The 24819-nt window shown below is 48.1% G+C and overlaps 1 protein-coding gene across 12 annotated transcripts in view; it reads left to right on the top strand.

Annotated features, from left to right (window-relative positions):
• The window catches only part of ARHGAP32 (Rho GTPase activating protein 32), a 236089-nt gene that overhangs the window by 140699 nt on the left and 70571 nt on the right, over window positions 1–24819 (top strand). For 9 of the 12 annotated variants that reach the window (XM_073570013.1, XM_073570012.1, XM_073570007.1 and 6 more), the window contains 2 exons: window positions 4817–4923; window positions 12437–12524. In XM_073570013.1, the coding sequence (XP_073426114.1) occupies window positions 4817–4923; window positions 12437–12524 (195 nt within the window). The remainder of the gene's footprint in view (window positions 1–4816; window positions 4924–12436; window positions 12525–24819) is intronic. The other 3 variants (XM_073570006.1, XM_073570010.1, XM_073570017.1) reach the window with 1 other exon arrangement.

Here is a 24819-nt window from a genome sequence, read left to right as displayed (position 1 = left end):
CAAATAATACCAAGGAGGCTACATGTCCCCTATATTCACTAGCCACAAATGCAGCATTACTGATGATCATTTAATTAATAAGAGGTCGCTGATATTGACTGCTGCTCTGGACTTTAATAAGAGGTCACTGATAGCAGCTCTGGACTGTAATAAGAGGATGCTGATATCGACTATTGCTCTGAATTGAAATAAGAGGACGCTGATATCGGCTCTGAACTGTAATAAGAGGTCAATGATATTGGCTACTGCTCTGGACTGTAATAAGAGGTCTCTAATATCGGCTGCTGCTCTGGACTGTAATAGGGGGTCGCTGATATCGGCTGCTGCTCTGGACTGTAATAGGAGGTCGCTGATACCGGCTGCTGCTCTGGACTGTAATGAAGGCTGCTGCTCTGGACTGTAATAAGAGGTTCTGATATTGGCTGTTGCTCTGGACTGTAATAAAAGGATGCTGATATCGTCCGTTCTTCTGGACTCTAATAAGAGGGCCCTGATATCTGACGTTGCTCTGTACTGTCATAAGAGGTCAGTGATATTGGCCGTTGCGCTGGACTGTAATAAAAGGTCGCTGATATCTGCTCTGGACTGTAATAAGAGGACGCTGATATGATGTTGCTCTGGACTGTAATAAGATGACTCTGATATCTGTTGTTGCTCTGGACTGTAATAAGAGGATTCAGATATTGGCCATTGCTCTGGACTGTAATAAGAGGACACTGATATCGGCCGTTCCTCTGGACTGTAATAAGAGGGCGCTGATTTCTGACGTTGCTCTGACTATAATAAGAGGTCACTGATATTGGCTCTTGACTGTAATAAGAGGTTGCTGATATCGGCTGCTGCTCTGGACTGTAATAGAATGTCGCTGATATTGGCTGCTCCACTGGACTGTAATAGGAGGTCGCTGATACCAGCTGCTGCTTTGAACTGTAATGAAGGCCGCTGCTCTGAACTGTAATGAAGGCCACTGCTCTGGATTGGAATGAAGGCCACTGCTCTGGACTGTAATGAAGTGCAGTGGTCCAGTGGATCGATGGTTACTGCAGGTTGGTTGTATGCTTGTTGGAAGAGGTGAGTCTTCAGGTTCCTTTTGAAGGTTTCCACGGTAGACAAGAGTGTGGTATGTTGGGGTAGAGGGTTCCAGAGTAGGGTGGATACACGAGAGAAAGCTTGTATGCAACTGTGGGAAGAGGAGATAAGAGAGGAGTAGAGAAGGAGATTTTGTGAGCATTGGAGGTTTTGTTTATAGGTAAGTACCAAAATACGAGGTCACAGATGTATGGAGGACACAGGTTGTGGATGGCTTTGTATGCCATGGTTAGGTTTTTGAACTGGAGTCTCTAGGTAAAAGGGAGCCAGTGAAAGGATTGACAGAGAGGAGAGGCTGGGGAATAGCGGGGGGACAGGTGGATTAGTCGGGCAGCAGAGTTTAGGATAGGTAGGAGGGGTGCAAGAGGGGAGGCCACAAAGTAGGAGGTTGTAGTAGTTAAGGCGGGAGAAGAGGGCATGCACTAGAGTTTTGCAGATTCTACGTTGAGGAATGTACGGATCCGGGAAATATTTTTGAGTTGAAGTCGGCAGGAAGTTTAAAGAGCTTGGATACATGGTTTGAAGGAGAGATCAGAGTCGAGGATTACCCCAAGAGCTTGTGGGACTGCTGATAGTGAGCAGCCATTTGCTTTAATGGATAGGTCTGTTGGGGGAGTCGAGTGAGATGGGGGAAAGATGATGAATTCTGTTTTGTCCATGTTAAGTTTTAGAAATCTATCGGAGAAGAATGAAATAGCTGACAGACATTCTGGGATTTTGGTTAGTAGGGAGGTGATATCTGGTCCAGAGAGGTAGATCTGTGTCATCAGCATAGAGGTGATGCTGAAAGCCGTGAGATTCTATGAGCTGTCCCAGGCCAAAGGTGTAAATGGAGAAGACCAGGGGCCATAGGACTGAACCTTGCTTGACTCCGACAGATAGGGAGCGAGGTGAGGAGGTGGTGTGTGAGTTTGAGACACTGACTATCCGGTCTGTTAGGTATGTGCGATCCAAAATAGGGCCAAGTCAATAATGCCAATAGATGAGAGGGTCTGTAGTAATAAGGAGTGGTCTACTGTGTCAAAGGCGGAGGACAGAGTAGTGTTGCTTTGGCAGTCGGTAGGTCATTGGTGACTTTTTTTAGGGCAGGTTCACTCATCTTTGTGAGTGGCTGCAGAAGACCATTGAGTGAGGCCGAAGGAGGAAGTGAGAGATAGAAGTAGTGACAGCTGAGTGGGATGTGTCAATGGGTATGTTGAAGTCGCCCATGATGATAGTGGGGATGTCATCGGAGAGGAGATGAAGTAGCCAGGTGGTGAAGTGGTCAAAGAAGGTGGTGGCTGGCCCTGGAGGGTGGTAAATGACAGCCAGTTGGAGGTTGGTGGGGGAGTAGATGTGCACAGAGTTTACCTCAAAGGAAGGGAGGGTAACAAAGCGTGGAAGTGGGATGTTGGTGAAGGAGCAGTTATCTGACAGTAGAAAACCAACTCCTCCGCCATGTTTGCTGCTGGGGCGGGGTGTGTGGGAAAGGTGGAATATGAAAGTGCAGCTGGAGAGGCTGTCAGAGGGGGTGAGCCAGGTTTCGGTGGTTGCTCTGGACTATAATAAGAGGATGCTGATATCGGCCTTTGCTCTGCGCTATGGTGTTAGTGACCCCTCTTTATATTTTCATCTCTGGGCTCGCTCCGCCGTACTGTGGTGGTTTACACTGTGGCGGCCCCCGAACTCTGTATCTTCGCTTTTTGGCTTGCTTATTCTTTGACAATTCAGTCGCTAAAGATTTCCATCAGAGCCTCGAAAATGTGTTTCCTGAGGTTTTGGAACTTGAAGTCCAATCAGAGCCAAGATGCTGAATACCACGACTTAACCCCCGCCTTGCGATTAAAGCATCTCTCACTGTACTGGTGACTGTAGTCACTGAGATCAGAGGCTTCTGGCTAGAATTGAGTGAATTTGTTCGGATTTGGTTCCGAATTTGTTGGGCAGCGAATATTGTTTTTGCAATATTCGTCTAACACAGCAGAACGTCATTAGAGTCAATGGGAGAAGAAATTACCAATTATGTTGGGAACCGATCATCAAACATACATTCGTCACGAATATGGCAAATTCAGATTCGGCAACCGAATCCGAACAAATTTGCTCAACTCTACTTCTGACGAGCCTCATCCCCAGCTATTTAGTCTTGACTAAACCTAATATTGGTGACCTGGAGGCCATTGCCATAAGGATTGGGCTAAAATTCCTCTGGAGCACTACAGAAAGTGCTGTTTTCCTGTTCATCAGCTGTGCAGCAGGTCACAACAGCCAGAGGGGTTGCAGATCATAACAGCTAAGGGGCTCTAAGTACTAAAGTCACTGGTCATGAATGGAGGAATAATTCTGAGATAGCGTGTGGTGAATCTGGAGAAAGACTAGTTATATTGGGTTCAGATATTCACATTCTTTTTATTTCATTGATTTATTGCAAACCGTAACAAAATTGGAAATGTTATTAAAAAACAAATTTCCAACTGGGGGAAATTGTAAGTTCAGCTGTAGCAATGGAGGATGATGGTGGGGCCTGTAAATATACAAATGTCCATTGTAAGTTCAGCCCTGGATTGAAGCTCACCAAGGTGACTTCAGCGTCGATAGTAAGATGAGAAGCCGTCTGCGATCTCCTCAGCTTGGCTGAGCATTTGCATGTTTCCTATTGATGAGAAAGTCCGCAGACCTAATATCTGCACTTGAGCCTCCAGACTCTCCCCGTAGGAACTCATTGAGCGAACGTCTCACTGCAGCCTGTCACACTGATCTGATAGAGGTCTGCTGCCTCCTGCTGGCGAGTCATCACCACTGACTTGCTCTCGTTTTCTACCATGAGCGGTGCAATGGACGGGTGTTCATCAGTTTTCGCACTTGGGGCTATCGTGGCTTCCCTTATTACTGAACCATTATAATCCATTTCCACTTTCAGTGATCTTCATAAAGAACTATGTATACATGTACTGTACATATTATATATGCTGTTGGGAATACATCAGGGTATGTTCACACAAGGTTTTTGGAAAATATTCTGTGTCATAAATGGGAAGAAATAAAAAGATTCAAATTTCAAAAGTTTTACTCACAAATTTTTTTTTTTAAAGGATTTTTCTGCAGAAGCGCAGCAACCTCCCATTATATCATTATCGTTTCATCAGTCACATGGTTTGATTATATGTTTTTTAGACTTAATGTTTTTACCTGTGAACGACCATTAATGTTCACACCCTCGTCTCAAACAACAAAGAGGACGGTGCCCCCACTCCGGTGGGGTCCTTCCCTAAAGCGCGGTGACTTGACACAGCGTGGGCAGTAATCAGGAGCCCCGTGCTTCATTCCACGTCTGCATTACTTGGCTGCTGGCTGTTCACACTTTTGCAGTACTGGATTTAATATTTTTTTTCTGTGTCATGTTCACCCATTAATGAGCTGATAATGTTGCACCTGAGGACAGGTGCGGAGCGGTGCACGTCAGGGCAGTGTAGCTTGGTGTACAGTCAGGTCCTGCAGATGGAATATACCATGTAGGAGCTGCCCACGGTGCTGGCCGGAGCAGCAATCATGGGTCGGGGTTGATCTTGATTCTTTTGTGATTATGCATCTTATTGATCACCCTTTAACCACGTGACACACGATGGCTTCGTCCCATCTCAGCCATAATCTCTCCTGGTGTTGGCTTTTTTCCAAAACCACAAGTGCTTGTCTGTTAATTAGCAGATATTAAGTAGTTTCTAATGGCGCGGTTTCTTCTTCCTGGCAGGCGCGAGGAGCTGACGTTCCGGTTCCTGGAGAGATTCCCATTGCCACAGAACTCCCGACGAGATCCTGCAGTCACACCGCAAGCATGAAAGTCAAGAACGTCAAAAAGTGAGTTGTGTGTCTAATGCTCCTCTGGCTCTCGATGGCGACTGCGACGATGCATGTACAGTGCGACCCCCGAGGAGAGTGGTCTCCAGAGGAGCACTGGCAGGCTAACCGAGGGCTTCCATGTGGCGAGTGCAGAGTAGGGGCCGTTAATAGATGAGCCACATTCAGTGAGGTTCACCTAAGAGTGTGTGTACACGTTGCGGATTTGTTGCGGATCCGCAGTGGATTTTCCGTGCGAAATCGCTGCAGATCCGCAAGTGTGTGACAAACAATGTTAACCAATGGAAAGAAAAAAAATTGCTGTGCAGCACATGCTGTGGAAAATTCCGCACGGAAGCCACAGTGGTTTATTTTCCGCAGCATGTCAATTTTTTGTGCAGATTCCGCAGCGTTTTTACACCCATTTTCATTATAGAAATTCGCAGGTGTAAAAACGCAGGCCAAATCCGCATAAAGACTCTGGGATTTTGACCTGCGCATTCTGACAAGTGAGAAAGAATCCGCTCAGGAAATTCCTGAGCCCAATCCGCAACGTGTGCACATACCATAATTGAGAGTTCATTCACATGTTGTGTTTTTGCTGCTTTTTTTGGGTGTGTTCTTCAGTGTAAACACCCCCCCCAGCATTTTACAATAGCTGCAAAGTAAATGAGATTTCTAAAATATCATTGACTTGGTGCATTTCTCCTTCGCCTCAATGGGGGACACAGGTACTCTGGGTGTATGCTACTGCGGCCTGGAGGCTGACACTAAGTGGGAAAAAAAGTGGTTAGCTCCTCCTCCGCCATATACACCCTCGCCCCGGTTGCGAGGAATCAGTTTTTGCTTAGTGTCCATTGGAGGCACACGTCTGGTCTTTTTTTCCAGACTGTCATTTTTTCCATGAAGATAAGACAGGGGCAATGGATCCTATTGAAAGGGTCCGATTTCCCCAAACCAACAACCGGCGAGCACGTGCGAGTGTCGCCTCCACGTAGCCTTTCCCACTACGTGGGACATGATGCCAGACTGAGCCCTGACCACCCTAAGGTAGTGAAACCCTAGGCTGTGCAGAGGCCTGCAAACAGTCGGTGCAGCCCCCACTGCATCAACAATGCCAGAGAGCGGTGATGGAAGGTGGTGGACGGTCCCTCTCCTCATCCCCTATAAGGGAAGATGGAGCTAGGGTGCATGCACCGTCCTTAAAACTTTTTTTCGGTCCCACTCCACCCCCCCCCCCAACCTGAGGATGAAGATGGACGTCGAGGGGTGAGGTGTGGAAGGAGGTGGGCTGGGAGGGCTCCTGTGGACCCCACGTGGTCGGCGCTCCTGGCGCCGTTCTTAGGCATCCCCGGGCTCACTGGGTGCGCCACATAGAGTGGCAGCTGGTGGCGCAGGCTCCTGGCCCGATGTCCGGCGGTCCCGCCCTGAGTCCAGGCGCACGCCGGAATTTTAGTCCCCGGCTTTTCCCGGAGCTAGGCCGCGGGCGGAAGTCCCGCCCCCCGTGACGCAGCCACTTCCGATGGACCCGCCCATCGGGGCCTCGGGCGGACGGCAACATTTAGTCCCCCGGCTTCTGCCAGGGACTAGGCCGCGGACGGAAGTTCCGCCCCATGACGTCCCGGAGGCTCGCCCACATGCCGAAGAGCACTGTTTTTTAAAGAAGGAACAGCTGGGCGGTGGGCTGGACGTCTGACAGATCCAGGACGAGGAACACAGGACTGGGGTAAGTGCTGCCTTTGGAGGAAGGCCACATCTGTGTTTTCCAGAGGCTAAGCTGCTTTTTGGACTTTGGCATATCACTTAGCAGCCAGCATGTCCAGAAAAGCTAAGGTGTTATGAATGAGTCACCGTAGGAGGCAAAAACAGAAATACTAGCTAAGTCAAGAAAACCAGAGAAGTTGGCAGCTATCGGATTGCAGACCCCTGAACCTATCAACAACAACTAGCAGTAGCCGTGGGGGGTTCCTACGGTGCCCTAGACCCCTCGTTCACAGCCGGAGAACTAAATAGCCTAAAGACAGAAAGGGAAATCTAAACTGCCCCAGAGCAGAACCCAAAGCAATAGGCAGCCCCCAACATATAATGACGGTGAGGCAAGATGAAAAAACACTCACACAGATAGAAAGATAGGCTGAGCAAATGATGGGGCCCAAGCTAACAAAATAGGACAGGATAGAAAAGCTGCTGTCTGCAATCCGCCAAAACCCTGTCAAAACAAGAGCCAACAGACTGATAGGGAAAAAAGCCCTGAAGACGCTAGGCTTCAAAAAGACTATATCAGTACTCAGGTATTTTCTGAAGACAGAGCAAAAAGGAATTCAGCTCACCCCAGCAGGGAATGGCAGAAATCCAGAAAAACAAGGCAAAACAAAACCAAAACACAAATGCAAAAAGCTGAGCAGAAAACTTAGCTTTTGAGGAGCAGGAATCTGACTGGTCTCCTAGAATCCCTCAGAGAAATCACCAGCCAGGCAGAAGGGCGTCAGCTGCCTTATATTCAGTCAGCAATTCCAGTCACCCAGTCATCATCATCCTGCTCAGGTGCTTGGTAATCAGCCTCACTACCTTCCTTCACCAGAAGAGGGAGTTCATCAGACCTCAATGGTGAAGGGGAAAATGAACTCACAACACTAAGGCACACACTTTCTCATATGTTGCGTGCACCTCCTGTCAGTCCGCCTTCCCACGGGCGCAAACCAAGCAGATTTGCAAAGCCTGTGATTCCGAACATGCCCAGGAACCCTCCTTTGCGACCAAGGTCAGTGTACCGAGCCCCCCGGAATGGGCTTTGTCTCTGTCGTAGTCCATGGCATCGCTTACTAGAGCAATCGAGTCCCTTCGGACCACAGATAGGGGCAGGGATAGCAGCTCGCCTGTGTTAGAGAGGTCCTCCACCTCACAGGAGCCTCCGGCCTGCAGTGGCCGCTCTCACTCCAGGGAGACTCGGGGGGAGGGGGGGGGGACTAACCCACACAGCGTCTCCCGGTCCATCTGGTGCTTCAGCATCCATAAGTTCGGCCTCTCGCTCACCTTCACCAAGGGTCGTTAACGGGAGCTCAGATTACGACTCGGATGAGCCGCTTGATTCAGGTACTTCAGAATACCGGGAAACAATTGACAGTCTCATTGAGGCCGTCAACCAGACCCTTGGGATCGAAGATGATTCCACCTTGGCCTCAGGTCACAAGGTCTCATTTAAACGAGTAAAGCGGCCGCATAGTGTTTAGTCTCACCCAGAGTTTGAGGACATAGTACAACAACACAGAGAGCGGCCCGACAAACAGTGAGGTATCCGTTTGCCTCTGATCTCCGTAAGAAATGGGCAGAGTCCCCAACGGTAGATCCACCCGTGTCGCGCTTGGCCTCTAGGACCCTGTTATCCTTACCTAGTGGGTCCTCTGTCAAGGAACCCACTGACCGTCTCATCTCTATGAGCTAGCTCGCTCAGTATTTGAGGCATCAGGTTCAGCACTCTCCCCCTCATTTGCGGCAACCTGGGTAGCAAAGGCCATGATGGCGTGGTCAGAATCATTGAACAGAGCTCTGCATGGTATGGACCTACCAGCAGAGGTATCAGAGATCTCAAACCAGATCACTTTGGCCAGGGACTACCTAATTAATGCATCTTTGGATGCGGCCAACTGCGCGGCTCTCGCTGCGGCGAATGCGATCTCCATTAGGAGGGCTTTATGGTTGAGGACATAGCGGGCAGACACAACTTCCAAGAAATCCCTGACTTCCTTGCCTTATCAGAGCTGTCGTCTGTTCGGGGAGAAGTTGGATCAGCTCATCTCTGATTCCACAGGTGGAAAGAGCAGTTTCCTCCCTCAACAAAGCATTAAGCAACCGTTTCGCCACCAGCCTCAGACACGGTTTCTGGCCTTTTGCAACCCCTGGTGGCCTGCAGCGACCAATCCCGCCGCTTCAGGTCGTCCCAGCCAGGACAGGAACTGGCAGGTCTCATATGGATCCAACCCATTGGGGAGAATGCGTACCCACCAGCCCAGATCTAGAGGACCTAGGTCCCAGAGATCTGCAGCCAAATGGCTCGAGGCAATCTCAAGACGACTTCAGCAAGGTAGGCGGCCGCCTGCTTTGGTTTCGCCACACCTGGCTCTCCGTCTCACATGACAAATGGGTAACGGAGCTGGTGTCCTTGGGGTACAAGATAGAATTCATCAAATAACCCCCAAGACGGTTTTTTCTTTCCCGTCCTCCAAAAGTAATCGCCCGAGCAGGGGCTCTATTCAAAGCCATAAAATTACTCCAGCACAGCGGAGTCATTGTTCCCGTACCGGAGAACGAAAAATATCAGGGGTTCTACTCCAATCTGTTCACGGTGCCCAAAAAAGATGGGGCCATCAGGCCCATTCTGGACCTAAAGCTCCTAAACAAGTTTATCAGGATCAGACATTTCTGGATGGAGCCTCTCCGTTCAGTCATATCTGCCATTGGGCGGGAAGAGAATTATTTGGCTTCTATCGACATCCAAGACGCCTACCTACACTTCCCCATTTTTCCCCCGCACCAAAGGTTCCTGCGATTCGCCATCAACGGCCTACACTTTCAGGTTGGCCACCGCTCCCAGGGTATTCACAAAGGTCATGGCAATCGTCATGGCCACCCTGCACTCCCGGGGCATAGTTGTCTTTCCTTATTTAGATGACCTCTTAGTCAAAGGCCCTTCCTTTCGGGCATGCGAGGAGAGTGTCGGCATCACGTTAGATACTCTTTCCCGCTTAAGATGGTTGGTCAATCTGAAAAAGTCATCCCCTGTGCTGCTCAGAGGATCGCCTTCTTAGGAATAATCTTTTACACTTCCCGAGGGTTGGTAATTCTCCCTCAGTACAAGGCCTTAGCTCTCCAGTAGGGAGTCCGGAAGCTGAGCCAACCGGTCCTTCATACCATCCGCTTCTGCATGAGGATCCTAGGAAAGATGGTGGCAGCAATGGAGGCAATTCTGTGCCTCCCAATCAACTTGTTGGAAATACGGGCAATTCGGCTAGCTCTGCGACAGTTTCATCACCTTCTAGAAGGCCGGCCCATTCGGATTCAGTCAGACAGCGCCACGGCTGTGGCTTACATAAATCATCAGGGGGGCACCCACAGCAGGGCAGCCATGCGCGAGGTAGGGCATGTGCTTCATTGGGCCGAGAGAAACCACTTGGCGATATCGGCAGTCCACATCCTGGGCGTGGAGAACTGGGCGGCAGACTTTCTCAGCCGGCAGGGTCTCGCATCTGGTCACTTCCCCCCCGAGATCTTCCAGCAGATCTGCCAACGATGGGGGACGCCGGATGTAGACCTCATAGCTTCCAGAGTGAACGCCAAGGTGCCAGCGTTTGTTGCCCGATCCCAGGATCCGCAGGCAATTGCTGTGGATGCGCTGGTTCTGCCATGGAACCAGTTTCGCCTCCCATACTTATTTCCCCCGTTGCCACTACTTCCGAGAGTCATCAAGAAGATCAAGGCGGAAGGAGTGCCAGTGATTCTGCTGGCCCCAGATTGGCCTCATCGGGCACGGTACGCAGACCTAGTACAGCTACTCGCCAACGTTCCTTGGCGCCTGCCAGAGCACCCAGACCTACTGTCCCAGGGCCCGATCTACCACCTAAACTCAGGGGCCCTGTGTTTGACAGCTTGGCCGTTGAATCCTGTATTCTAACCCAGGCTGGGTTCGGCCCCAGTGTGGTCGCTACAATGGTTAGCGCCCGGAAGTCGGCCTCATCACGTATTTATCACCGCACCTGGAAGGTTTTCTTCACATGGTGTCGGAACCATGGTTGTTCTCCACTGAGATTTTCTACTCCCAACAACTTGGCTTTTCTCCAGTCTGGTCTAGACTCAGGCTTGGCACCGAGTGCCCTCAGGAGACAATTATCAGCCTTATTCGTTCTGTCCCAGCGCAGGATTGCTACCAATCTGCTGGTAAAGACTTTCATTCAGGGAGTCTCCCACTTGGTACCTCCTTATAGGGTGCCCCTGGACGCTTGGGACCTTAACATGGTCCTAAGTGTTCTTCAGGAGGCTCCATTTGAACCATTACAGGAGGTCTCTTTAACCTACCTTTCTTGGAAGGTAGTATATCTTGTGGCAATAACGTCAATCAGGCGGGTTTCAGAGCTGGCAGCTCTATCCTGCCGAGCTCCGTTTCTGGTCTTCCACAAAGATATAGTGGCTCTCAGACCAGCCCCTCCTTTTCTGCTGAAGGTCGTTTCCTCATTTCACATTAATGAGGATATTGTCCTGCCCTCTTTTTGTCCAGCACCGGTACACCGTATGGAAAAGGTTCTTCATATGTTGGACCTGGTGAGAGCTCTCAGGAGGTACGTGTCACGGATGGCACCCTTCCGTCAGACTGACACGTTGTTCGTGCTTCCCGAGGGGCGCAGGAAGGGACTCGCTGCCTCAAAATCGACCAGAGCCAGTTGGATTAGTTTGACTATTCAGGAGTCTTACCGCATCAGAGGCACACCAGTTCCAGCTGGGATCAGCGCACTCTACTCGGGCAGTGGGCGCCTCTTGGGCGCTTCGGCACCAGGCATCGGCGGAACAGGTTTGCAAGGCTACAACCTGGCTCAGCTTGCACACATTCGCAAGGCACTATAATATCCATACTCTGACTTCGTCAGATGCGATTCTGGGCAGAAGGATTCTCCAAGCAGCGGTGGGCATCTTTAGACAGGAGGTGCATTCAGCTTGGATTGGTGAGTCAACTTCCCAACCAGGGACTGCTTTAGGACGTCCCACAGTACCTGTGTCCCCCAATGAGGCGAAGGAGAAGCATGGATTTTTGTGATAAACTCGCCGTAAAATCCTTTTCTCCGAGACGCTCATTGGGGGACACAGCACCCACCCTGTTAGCCAAGTTGGCTTCTGTTTTGTTTAACTAATATACCTTTTTGAATGTTATTAGGGTGGGTCTTTTCTAGACATGTTGTTAACTGCATTAAGGTTGATTTTGTTGTTCTACTGCTTTTGCACCAAACTGATTCCGCCCGCAACCGGGGCAAGGGTGTATACGGCGGAGGAGGAGCTAACCTCTTTTTTTCACTTAGTGTCAGCTTCCAGGTGGCAGTAGCATGCACCCACAGTACCCGTGTCCCCCAATGAGCGTCTCGGAGAAAAGGATTTTACGGTGAGTTTATCACAAAAATCCATGGGTTTTTTTACCCATTCAATTGAATGTATATGAAAAGCACATCAGAGACGCAGGTAATGCATGCAGTGATGTTCCTGCAGAAGAAAAGGCTGCCAAAAAGCAAAGTGTGAACATCTCCCAAGTGTGGCCCTCCTGCTATTTAAACTGTAAGTCTCCATCAGAAATCCAAGGATCTGCCAAAACTCTGTGGCGTACAGTGATTACTGCCATGTAGGCCCAAAGCATTCCAGTGGCGCCCCCTGTTGGTGCCAACTCGGCGTTCCATAATTTCTTTAAGAAGCCACTGAGTGAAGGTTTAGAGCTTCTAGGACGTTACTGTCCGAACGCATGACACGTCGCTCACTCTCCCTCTTTCATGTCTCCTCCAAGCAGAATATCCTTCACGAAGGGACACTTCCCGAAACTGGCCGAGTGCGCTCACTTCCACTACGAGAATGTCGACTTCGGCAGCATTCAGGTAAAACTCCCATCCTCCACTTTATTTCATAGTAATATTTGCATTGCTCCAAAAAAAACACATGGATTGTTAGACTGGCTTCCGTGTCTGTGGGTTAGGAGATTAGATTGTGAGCTCCTGGGGTCGGGGATGACGGGAGTAGTGATACATTGTGTGATATGGGATTAGATTGTGAGCTCCTGGGTCGGGGAATGATGGAAGTAGTGATACATTGTGTGATAAGGGATTAGATTATGATTTCCTGAGGACGGGGAATGATGGAAGTAGTGATACATTGTGTGATAAGAGATTAGATTGTTGAGTTCCTGGGGTCGAGGAAGATGGGAGTTGTTGTATACTGTGATCTCCTGGGGTCGGCGATGATGGGGGTGTACAACACAGTGCAGTGTAAGCAATGAAAATTCTTATAATAGTGAGGATCAGTGCTGGATGTCGTGCCCTCGGTGATCTGCCTGTATTAATCCTGTGATCAGACATTGCTCTCATCCCTTCGCGGGCCGCACGTGTGATGCCATCTTGTATGAATTAGGTGTGCAGACGGGTTGTGCCCCTGAGCCGTGCAACCTGGAGCCCCTGCTCCATAGCTACTGAATTCCATAGGTCATGGCACGGGGCGGCTTATAGTGGATCTGCTGTCCCGGACGCCTCTGGGGAGCAAGAGATTTTCCATTTTCTTAAGCTTCTTCTCTATAAGAAACTGATCTAAGTGCCAACAAATCGCAGTACGCTCTCCCTCTCTGGGAATTCGGCCCTAGTGGGCGATTACTGGGGATGAACTAGAAATTCCAGCGTGTGGATCAGGACAGAAATCATCTCTGAAACCACTACCCCGGCCGAAGAGCAGAAGAGCCCTCAGCGCTGCAGGACACCTCAGATACCCATTGGAGCAATGGCTGCAGATAACAGGACACGCTGGGAGTTGTAGTTTCATAAAGGCTAGAGAACAGGCAGATGGGGACAATTGAGGTGGAGCATGTGGTCTGGTGTGGGGGGGGTCTCCTGCTGGCCCTTGTACTTGCTCTATATGTACGTACATGATGGGCCGTACTTATAGTGAAACGCGTCTTGTTTCTGTGACCATTTAATCGGGGACAATAATCTTGTAATTTGCAGTAAATGGTCAGCAGAGCTCTGGATGACATCATGTTGCCGCAGTTTCACTGGCGACCATTTGGGGGCAGTATAAGAACACAGAACTGATGATTAACTTATTCTGTGTGACTGGAAGGAAGAGCTGGTCTGTCATACAGAGAACATGGAGTGACTGTCACCATGATGGTAGAGTTCACACCTGAGGATGGCTCATTCGCTGGCGTCTCACAGGGGTCCCTCCTGGATAATCGATCACTGTGCTGCCTAATATATCTGCATTGTCCCCAGTGACACATGAGCGCTAGTAATGAGCGAGCATGCGTGGATAAGGTGTTATCTGAGCATGCTCGAATACTACGAGTCGCCCCGGCTGTTCGAAAGTCTCAACGCATGCAGGGATTGCCTAACAGGCCGCCGTGAATCAAACATAATACAGTGTGTCCGTGAAGTCATGGTGCACTTTTGACCAGTCACAAGAAAGTATCAAAGTATACCACGATCCCCGGTTCTGACGCCCTTAGACTTTTGGGGTTATGTGAAGCAACATGTGTTCGGCTCAACGACATTAATCACTTAAAACAGAGAATCACAGACATTATTCACTCTGTTACACCAGACGATCTTACCCGTGTGTGGCAGGAACTTTACTATCGTTTGGATGTGTGTAGGGCAACAAATGGAGCCCACATCGAACTGCACTGAATAGGTATGAAACTGGGAGAGTTTTTCTTTTATTTGGAGCAGATTTCACATTTTTATCATCTTTTGTTGCTTTCCAATGACTGGTCAAAAGTGCACCATGACTTTACGGACACACTGTATTAGAGCACCACGCAGATGCTTTATTATCACTTGCGCACGCTCGGATATCATCTTACCGGAGCACGCTCGCTCATCACTAGCGTGGCACTGGAGCACGTCTGGATCCCCATAGATTTTTCTGTGTCACCCTTCTGTGGGTGGGTGCTTGGTGTACAGAGCTGCAGCACGTGCTCGCCATCGCCTGTAATTTGTGCTCGCTATCTCCTGTAATTTGTGCTCACTCTAGAGCTCTGTACTGTAAAAGCGTCACACTATAGAGCTCTGTACTGTAAGAGCGGTCACACTATAGAGCTCTGTACTGTAAGAGCGGTCACACTATAGAGCTCTGTACTGTAAGAGCGGTCACACTATAGAGCTCTGTACTGTAAGAGCGGTCACACTATAGAGCTCTGTACTGCAAGAGCGGTTACACCATGGGGCTCTGTACTGTAAGAGCGGTCACACTATAGAGCTCTGTACTGTAAGAGCGGTCACACTATAGAGCTCTGTACTGTAAGAGCGGTCACACTATAGAGCTCTGTACTGTAAGAGCGGTCACTATAGAGCTCTGTACTGCAAGAGCGGTCACACCATGGGGCTCTGTACTGTAAGAGCGGTCATACTATGGGGCTCTGTACTGTAAGAGCGGTCATACTATAGAGCTCTGTACTGTAAGAGCGGTCACACCATGGAGCTCTGTACTGTAAGCGGTCATACTATAGAGCTCTGTACTGTAAGAGCGGTCATACCATGGGGCTCTGTACTGTAAGAGCGGTCATACTATAGAGCTCTGTACTGTAAGAGCGGTCACACCATGGGGCTCTGTACTGTAAGAGCGGTCATACTATAGAGCTCTGTACTGTAAGAGCGGTCATACCATGGAGCTCTGTACTGTAAGAGCGGTCATACTATAGCGCTCTGTATTGTAAGAGCGGTCATACTATAGAGCTTTGTACTGTAAGAGCGGTCACATTATCGATCTCTACTGTAAGAGCGGTCACACTATAGCGCTCTGTACTGTAAGAGCGGTCACATTATCGATCTACTGTAAGAGCGGTCACACTATAGCGCTCTGTACTGTAAGAGCGGTCATACTATAGAGCTCTGTACTGTAAGAGCGGTCATACCATGGGGCTCTGTACTGTAAGAGCGGTCATACTATAGAGCTCTGTACTGTAAGAGCGGTCATACCATGGGGCTCTGTACTGTAAGAGCGGTCATACTATAGAGCTCTGTACTGTAAGAGCGGTCATACCATGGAGCTCTGTACTGTAAGAGCGGTCATACTATAGCGCTCTGTACTGTAAGAGCGGTCATACTATAGAGCTTTGTACTGTAAGAGCGGTCACATTATCGATCTCTACTGTAAGAGCGGTCACACTATAGCGCTCTGTACTGTAAGAGCGGTCACATTATCGATCTACTGTAAGAGCGGTCACACTATAGCGCTCTGTACTGTAAGAGCGGTCATACTATAGAGCTCTGTACTGTAAGAGTGGTCACACTATAGAGCTTTGTACTGTAAGAGCGGTCACACCATGGGGCTCTGTAGTGTAAGAGCGGTCATACTATAGAGCTCTGTACTGTGAGAGCGGTCATACTATAGAGCTCTGTACTGTAAGAGCGGTCATACTATAGAGCTCTGTACTGTAAAGGCCCCGTCTCACTAAGCAATCTCGGTAGCGAGATCGCTGCTGAGTCACAACTTTTGTGACGTAACAGCGATCTCACCAGCGAGATCGCTGTGTGTGACAGCGATCAGCGAGCGGCCCCCCTGCCGGTATCGCTGATCGCTGGAAGAAACCTCTGGACATTTCTTTGGTCGCTGGTCTCCCGCTGGTGTGACAGCGGGAGACCAGCGATCAGGTGTAAAAAAATAATAAAAAAAATAAAAAATATAGTTATTCTCACCTTCCGATGTCCCGTTCAGCCATCCTGCCTCTCTCCACGCTCCGGTCCCAGTGATCCTTTGCATGAATGACCGCGAGACTTTGTTATCCCGCGAGACCGTGACATCTCGCGGTCATTCGTGCAAAGGATCACTGGGACCGGAGCGTGGAAAGAGGCGGGATGGCTGAACGCGACGTCGGAAGGTGAGAATAACTATATTTTTTATTTTGATACTATTTTCTACAGCGATAGCCAGCGATGCCGGGCGCTCGACATCGCTGTGCTGATCGCTGGTGAAGCTGTCTGTGTGACAGCTCACCAGCGATCACATAGCGACTTACCAGCGATCCTGACACCTTCATATCGGTGTCGGGATCGCTGGTGAGTCGCTTAGTGTGACGGGGCCTTAAGAGCGGTCATACCATGGGGCTCTGTACTGTAAGAGCGGTCGTACTATAGAGCTCTGTACTGTAAGAGCTGTCATACTATAGAGCTCTGTACTGTAAGAGCGGTCACATTATCGATCTCTACTGTAAGAGCGGTCGCACTATAGCGCTCTATACTGTAAGATTGGTCACACCATGGAGCCCTGTACTGTAAGAGCGGTCACACTATAGATCTCTGTAATGTAAGAGCGGTCACACTATAGAGCTCTGTGCTGTAAGAGCGGTCACACTATAGAGCCCTGTGCTGTGAGTAGTCACACTATAGCGCTCTGTACTGTAAGGACGGTCACACTATAGAGCTCTGTACTGTAAGAGCGGTCACACTATAGAGCTCTGTACTGTAAGAGCGGTCATACTATAGAGCTTTGTACTGTAAGAGCGGTCACATTATCGATCTCTACTGTAAGAGCGGTCACACTATAGCGCTCTGTACTGTAAGAGCTGTCACATTATCGATCTCTACTGTAAGAGCGGTCACACTATAGCGCTCTGTACTGTAAGATTGGTCACACCATGGAGCCCTGTACTGTAAGAGCGGTCACACTATAGATCTCTGTAATGTAAGAGCGGTCACACTATAGAGCTCTGTGCTGTGAGTAGTCACACTATAGTGCTCTGTACTGTAAGGACGGTCACACTATAGAGCTCTGTACTGTAAGAGCGGTCATACCATGGGGCTATATACTGTAAGAGCGGTCACACCATGGAACTCTGTACTGTAAGCACGGTCACACTATAGAGCTCTGTACTGTAAGAGCGGTCACACTATAGAGCTTTGTACTGTAAGAGCGGTCACATTATGGATCTCTGTACTGTAAGAGCGGTCAAACTATAGAGCTCTGTGCTGTAAGAGCGGTCACACTATAGAGCCCTGTGCTGTGAGTAGTCACACTATAGCGCTCTGTACTGTAAAGACGGTCACACTATAGAGCTCTGTACTGTAAGAGCGGTCATACCATGGGGCTATGTACTGTAAGAGCGGTCACACCATGGAGCTCTGTACTGTAAGAGCGGTCACACTATAGAGCTTTGTACTGTAAGAGCGGTCACACTATAGCGCTCTGTACTGTAAGAGCGGTCATACTATAGAGCTCTGTACTGTAAGAGCGGTCACACTATAGATCTCTGTAATGTAAGAGCGGTCACACTATAGATCTCTGTAATGTAAGAGCAGTCACGCTATAGCGCTCTGTACTGTAAGAGCGGTCACACCATGGAGCTCTGTACTGTAAGAGCGGTGACACTATAGAGCTCTGTGCTGTAAGAGCGGTCATACTATAGAGCCCTGTGCTGTAAGAGCGGTCACACTATAGAGCCCTGTGCTGTGAGCAGTCACACTATAGAGCTCTGTACTGTAAGAGCGGTCACACTATAGAGCTCTGTACTGTAAGCGGTCACATTATGGATCTCTGTAATGTAAGAGCGGTCACACTATAGAGCTCCGTACTGTAAGGGCGTTCACACTATAGAGCTCTGTACTGTAAGAGCGGTCATGCTATAGAGCTCTGTACTGTAAGAGCGGTCACATTATGGATCTCTGTACTGTAAGAGCGGTCACACCATAGAGCTTTGTTCTGTAAGAGCGGTCACATTATGGATCTCTGTACTGTAAGAGCGGTGACACTATAGAGCTCTGTGCTGTAAGAGTCGTCACACTAGAGCTCTGTACTGTAAGGACGGTCACACTATAGAGCTCTGTACTGTAAGATCCGTCAACTATAGAGCTCTGGCATCTCTCCTTCATCTTCTCCTTATATTGGTATCTCTCCTACATATATTCCTGATGTTGGCCTCTCTCCTTCATATGCTACTGATATCCGCATCTCTCCTCCATGTTCTCCTGATATCATCGCCTCTCTCCTTTGTGTTCTGCTGATACTGGCGTATCTCCTTCGTGTTTTCTTGATATTGGCATCTCTCCTCCGTGTTCTCCTGATATTGGCGTCTCTCCTCCGTACAGTTCTGACCTTTACCTGTCATCTCTCTTTCGTCTTCTCTTTATATTGGTATCTCTCCTACATACAGTTAGGTCCATATATATTTGGACAGAGACAACATTTTTCTAATTTTGGTTCTAGACATTACCACAATGAATTGTAAACAAAGCACTTCAGATGCAGTTGAAGTTCAGACTTTCAGCTTTCATTTGAGGGTATCCACATTAAAATTGGATGAAGGGTTTAGGAGTTTCAGCTCCTTAACATGGGCCACCCTGTTTTTAAAGGGACCAAAAGTAATTGGACAGATTAAATAATTGTAAATAAAATGTTCATTTCTAGTACTTGGTTGAAAACTCTTTGTTGGCAATGACTGCCTGAAGTCTTGAACTCATGCACATCACCAGATGCTGTGTTTCCTCCTTTTAGAAAAAAAAAAAAAAAATTAGAAAAATGTCTCTGTCCAAATATATATGGACCTAACTATATATTCGTGATATTGGCCTCTCTCCTCCATGTTCTCCTGATATCAGCGTCTCTCCTCCATGTTCTCCTGATATCATCGCCTTTCTCCTTTGTGTTCTCCTGATATTGTTATCTCTCCTTCGTGTTTTCTGGATATTGGCATCTCTCATTCATTTTTTCCTGATTTTTGTCATCTCTCCTTTGTGTTCTCCTGATATTGGCATCTCTTCTTCGTGTTCTTATTTTGGTCTCTCTCCTACTTGTTCTCCTGATATTGGCATCCCTCCTTCCTGTTTTCCTGATATTGGCATTTCTCCTCCATGTTGTCCTGATAGTGGCATCTCTCCTCCTTGTTGTTCTCATATAGGCATCTCAACTTGATATATATTGACATCTCTCCTTCGTATTCTCCTGATACTGGTTTTCTCTCCTACGTATTTTCCTGATATTGGCATCTCTCCATCGGGTTCTTTTAATATTGGCTTATCTCCTCCATGTTCTTCTGATATTGGCATCTCTCCTTTGTGGTTTCCTGATATTGGCATCTCTCCTTTGTGGTTTCCTGATATTGGCATCTATCCTTCGTGATCTTCTGATATTGGCATCTCTCCTTTGTGTTGTTCTGATTATTATTATTATTATTATTATTATTATTATTATTATGCATTTATATAGCGCCATTTATTCCATGGCGCTTTACATGTGAAAAGGGGAAATATTTTGAATCTATTTTATTGAAAAAGAATTTAACATATAACATACAGGACAAAAAGTACAAGATGCAAGTTTATACGCGGATATACACCAAGCCCTACTGGATCACAGCAACAGTGGTTCGTGTTCAACAACAGTTTGCCCATAACCTGTGAAGGTGTATTGCAAATACCAAAGAGAGAGAGGAATCCGAAAGAGAAAGAAAACTCACAAGAGGTATAGATAGAAAGAGAAAGGGGAGAGAGGCAGAGGGGAAAAAAGGAGGGGGGGGGGGGAACAGGGGGATGGATTTCAGACCTCCGAGCCGGCCTCTAAGAAGCGTTTTCCATCAGTCGGAGTAGTCCAGGCGTCTCCCTGAACACGATCCAGGGCTGGCATGTTCGAATCAAACGGGAATTATCTCCCTCCAATTCAGCCATCAACTCCTCCATACGAAAGATGTCTATAAACTCTGATAACCACTCTGCTATAGTTGGCTTTGTCGTCGTACGCCAGTGGCGTGGGATCACCATCCTTGCTGCAGTAATACAAAACCGGAGAAGGCTCTTCTTTTGTGTGGATATGGAACCCGGGAGAATTGACAAAATGGCAATTTGTGGGGAGGGAAGGCCTGGTAGGCCCGAAACACCCCTTCCCAGAAGGGTCGTACAGCAGGGCATTGCCACCATATATGGTATAGCGTGCCCCTCTCCATTGTACAGCGCCAGCATATATCATCCACTGTCGGGAAGATGGACTTCAGTCTAACGGGAGACAGATACCACCTAGTCAGTATCTTATAATTTTTCTCCTGAGCGCCCCCGGCCGGAGACATTTTATGTGTAAAAAGAAGGGCTTTGTCAAGGTCTTCCGTCGAAAATTTGCAACCCATCTCCTCCTCCCATGCGCGGATGTAACTTGGAACCCCTTCCGAGTCCCCCGAGTGAAGTTCCTTATATAAAAAGGAAATCAGGTGTGAGGGAGGGTCCTGCATTTGTAAGAGAGCTTCCAGCCGCGTCATGGGAGGACGAGAGGTACGGTCGACCAAACGTCCCCGTATAAACGATCCCAACTGGTTATATTCCAACCAGGAGAGCGTCCTATTGGGGAACTTTTCCCGTAAGGCATCCCATGTCGGAAATTTTCCGTCTACTGGTATCTGTCCCAGTCGTAAGTCAGAACTCCTATGCCAACCTAAAAATTGGTCTCTGTGACATCCTGGAGGAAAGTCCGGATTACCAAATATCGGTGACAGTGGGTTCAAATTGCTGATCAGTTTCGTTTTATATTTAACACGATTCCAGGTCTGTAGAACCTCTCGAGTCAAGAAGCCTGTAGGTCCCTTATAGTCATTTGCGACCTGTTCAGTACGTCTGATCCATGGGAGATGACGCAGTGGGACGCCGACAGACGTCTGTTCCAATTGAACCCATTGTTTAGAGCGGTGGCCGAACTGCCAGTCAAACAGACGTGCAAGTAGTGAAGCTCTATGATAGAGTTCCAGGTCAGGGAGGCCCGCTCCACCTCTGGATTTCGGGGCGGTTAGAATAGAATATTTAAGACGAGGTTTAGATGTCTGCCAGGTAAATCGGATTAACGCAGATCTAATGGTCTGAAAGAATGTCCTCGGCGGCACAATCGGGACCGCCTGAAATAGGTACAAGAACCTAGGAAGAATGTCCATTTTAATTGAATTCATCCTGCCAAACCATGAGATGTTCTTCCGTCCGTATTCCCTCAACCGTTTCAGAGTCAATTCCAACAAAGGCACATAATTTAATTTATATAAGTCAGTCGTGTCGGTAGGGATTTGAATGCCTAAATATTGAATGGCCCCAGTCTTCCACCGGAAGGGGAAATTTCCCATAAGTCTTGTAAGTTCTGTCTGTCCTAGGGATATGTTAAGGGCCTCTGTTTTCTGAAAGATAATCTTAAAATTACTGACCGCTCCGTATTTTTGGAACTCTTCCATCAATGATGGGAGAGTAATATGTGGCTGGGATATATACAGTAAGAGGTCGTCCGCATAAAGAGAGACCTTATAATGAATATTGTCTACCCATAGACCGTGTACACTAGGGTTCTTCCTGATCGCCACCGCCAAGTGCTCCATAACTATCGCGTATAAAAGGGGCGACAATGGGCACCCCTGCCTGGTCCCGTTTTCAATGGTCATAGCGTCCGAAATTGCTCCATTTACCTTGACCCTAGCCGACGGGCCAGAGTATAGGGCTGCAACCCTATGCAGGAAGCGGTTTCCCAGGCCCATCTGTCGTAGGGCCGAGAACATGAAGCCCCACTGCACACGGTCAAAGGCTTTCTCCGCATCCATCGACGGTACGACCAACGGTTTACATTTTGATTTAGCATAGGCAGTCAGGTTGAGGGTCTTACTTATGCCGTCTCTCGCCTCCCTTCCCCGCACAAACCCCACCTGATCTGAATGTATTACCGAGGGCAAGAGAGGAGCCAGTCGATTCGCCAGAATTTTGGCGTATAATTTTACGTCAACATTGATGAGAGATATTGGGCGGTAATTTGTTACTAATTTAGGGTCCCTCCCCGGCTTCGGCAACACCGTAATAAAAGCCTCTAAAGACTGTGGGGTGAACGGGGACTCAGCTGTGATAGAGTTAAACACCCACGTCATAATAGGGCTAAGTTGTTCTTGAAACATCTTATAAAAATGAGGGGAAAACCCATCCGGTCCCGGGCTTTTACCAGCCGGGGTATTTTGGATGACTTCAACAATCTCCTCTGTCGTAAAATCCGAGTCTAACGGGATAGTTAAATCTGTGGCCAGTGTGGGAAGGGCGGTGTCGTGAATATAAGATTCTATGCGTGGTTGAGGATCCAAGGGTGACTGAGGGGGGCAATCTCCACCGATATTATATAATGTATGATAGTAACGCCGCATTATGTCCAAAATTTCTGTCGGGTTTGACGTCGTTCGACCCCCTTTTTGCTGGAGAGATGAGATGTATGTAGTCTGGTTACTTGGATGCAAGAACCTGGCCAGCAGACGTCCGCATTTGTTAGCTTGACCGTATAATATACTTTTAAAGCGGTTTCTGTGCTGTCGGTATTTTTCACTCAGTAGGGACTTCAGATCGTCTCTGTATTTAATCAGGTCAGTCAGCGTTTCCGTATCCTTGTCCGTCTTATGCTTCGTCTCTAACGTCAATATCTTTTCTGTCAAGTCTATAATCTCTTTACTTTTTATTTGTTTCAAGCGAGATCCATGCTTAATGAGAACCCCTCTAAGAACACATTTAAGGGCCTCCCATTTAACAGGGGTGGCAGTAGTATCATGTGCATGGTCTTGTAGAAAGTCTGCTATGGTAGATTTGATGTCGGCCACGCAAGTATTATCTTTTAAAAGATTGTCGTTCAATCTCCACGTCTACTGCCGCAGCCCTGAGTCAGGAGGACTAATGTCCAGAAACACCGGAGCATGATCCGACCATAGAAAACTCCCGATAGAATGTGAAAAGGGGAAATATAGACAGGTACAGTAAACATGTAGATAAGCAGCGGGCTGGTGAATATCAACAGAAATATTAAAACTAATATACTTTATTTCAATCCTTAAAAAGGAATATTTCCTATTAAAAGTGCACTCCACAAAAAGACAAACAAACATAAAAGACTACCACTGTATTTAGCACTGATAGTCACAATACGGCTCCAAATGGTGTTTCTTTGAACAATCCTACTCAGGTGGGAGCATAAACAATGTGGTGGAGAGTATAAGGCCCTCTTATTATCCTATAAAGTTCTCACAACTCATATACACACTGGAGCCTAAAATCCCAATCTTCCAATTTTATGGGATAATTGTTTCAGCAGTCTATCGATGTTGGTTTAACGCATTCATCACATCAGACCCAGTATATATTTCACATCGTAACTGGGTTACCATAGACATTTTAGCAGCAACAGCAATAAATTAGCATTTTCAAATATTGGCATACCCTGCAGATCGAGGTGCAACTTCTTTATCATACAACCTCCTACTCAGGGATAAACATAGAGTCAAAATGCCTCTTCAGACACAGCTGAGCAATTCATTGCCCACATGGCAAATAAAAAAGGAGGATCTCACCCAAATTAAACATCACAGGGTTCCTCCATATAGTGCATCTCCCGTCCCGGGGGGAGTAGAGAAGGAGATCTTGAGATGATTGAAGGTTGCGTGCGGGTAGGTACCTAGAGACCATGTCACAGATGTATGGAGGAGACAGGTTGTGGATGGCTTTGTATGTCATGGTTAGGGTTTTGAATTGGAGCCTCTGGGCAATAGGAAGCCAGTGAAGGGCCTGGCATAGGGGGGAGGCTGGGGAATAGTGGGGAGACAGGTGGATTAGTTGGGCAGCAGAGTATAGGATGGACTGGAGCGGAGCCAGAGTGCTAGAGGGGAGGCCAGAGAGTAGGAGGTTGCAGTAGTCGAGGCGGGAGATAAGAGCATGCACTAGTGTTTTTGTGGTTTCGTGGTTGAGGAATGAGCGGATCCGGGAAATATTTTTGAGTTTGAGGCGGCAGGAGGAGGTGAGGGCTTGGATATGTGGTTTGAAAGAGAGCGCAGAGTCGAGGATCACCCCAAGGCACCGAGCGTGCGGTATTGGGGAAAGAGAGCAGCCATCGACATTGATGGATAGGTCTGGTGGAGGGGTAGAGTGAGATGGGGGAATGATGATGAATTCTGTTTTGTCCATGTTCAGTTTGAGAAAGCGAGCAGAGAAGAAGGCTGAGATAGCTGACAGACATTGTGGGATTTCAGTCAGTAAGGAGGCGAGGCTGGGTCCAGATAGATAGATCTGCGTGTCATCGGCATAGAGGTGGTACTGTAAACCGTGGGATTCTATGAGCTGTCCCAAGCCAAAGGTGTAGATGGAGAATAGTAGGGGTCCTAGGGCAGAGCCTTGAGGACCACCGACAGACAGGGGGTGAGGGGAGGAGGTGGTGTGTGAG

This window comes from Dendrobates tinctorius, unplaced genomic scaffold (assembly GCF_039654945.1).
Source record: "Dendrobates tinctorius isolate UK_male_01 unplaced genomic scaffold, ASM3965494v1 ptg000028l, whole genome shotgun sequence".
In the NCBI taxonomy this organism is placed as follows: domain Eukaryota; kingdom Metazoa; phylum Chordata; class Amphibia; order Anura; family Dendrobatidae; genus Dendrobates; species Dendrobates tinctorius.
Note: the sequence above shows the minus strand (reverse complement) of the source record. Positions and strands in the feature narration are given on the sequence as shown.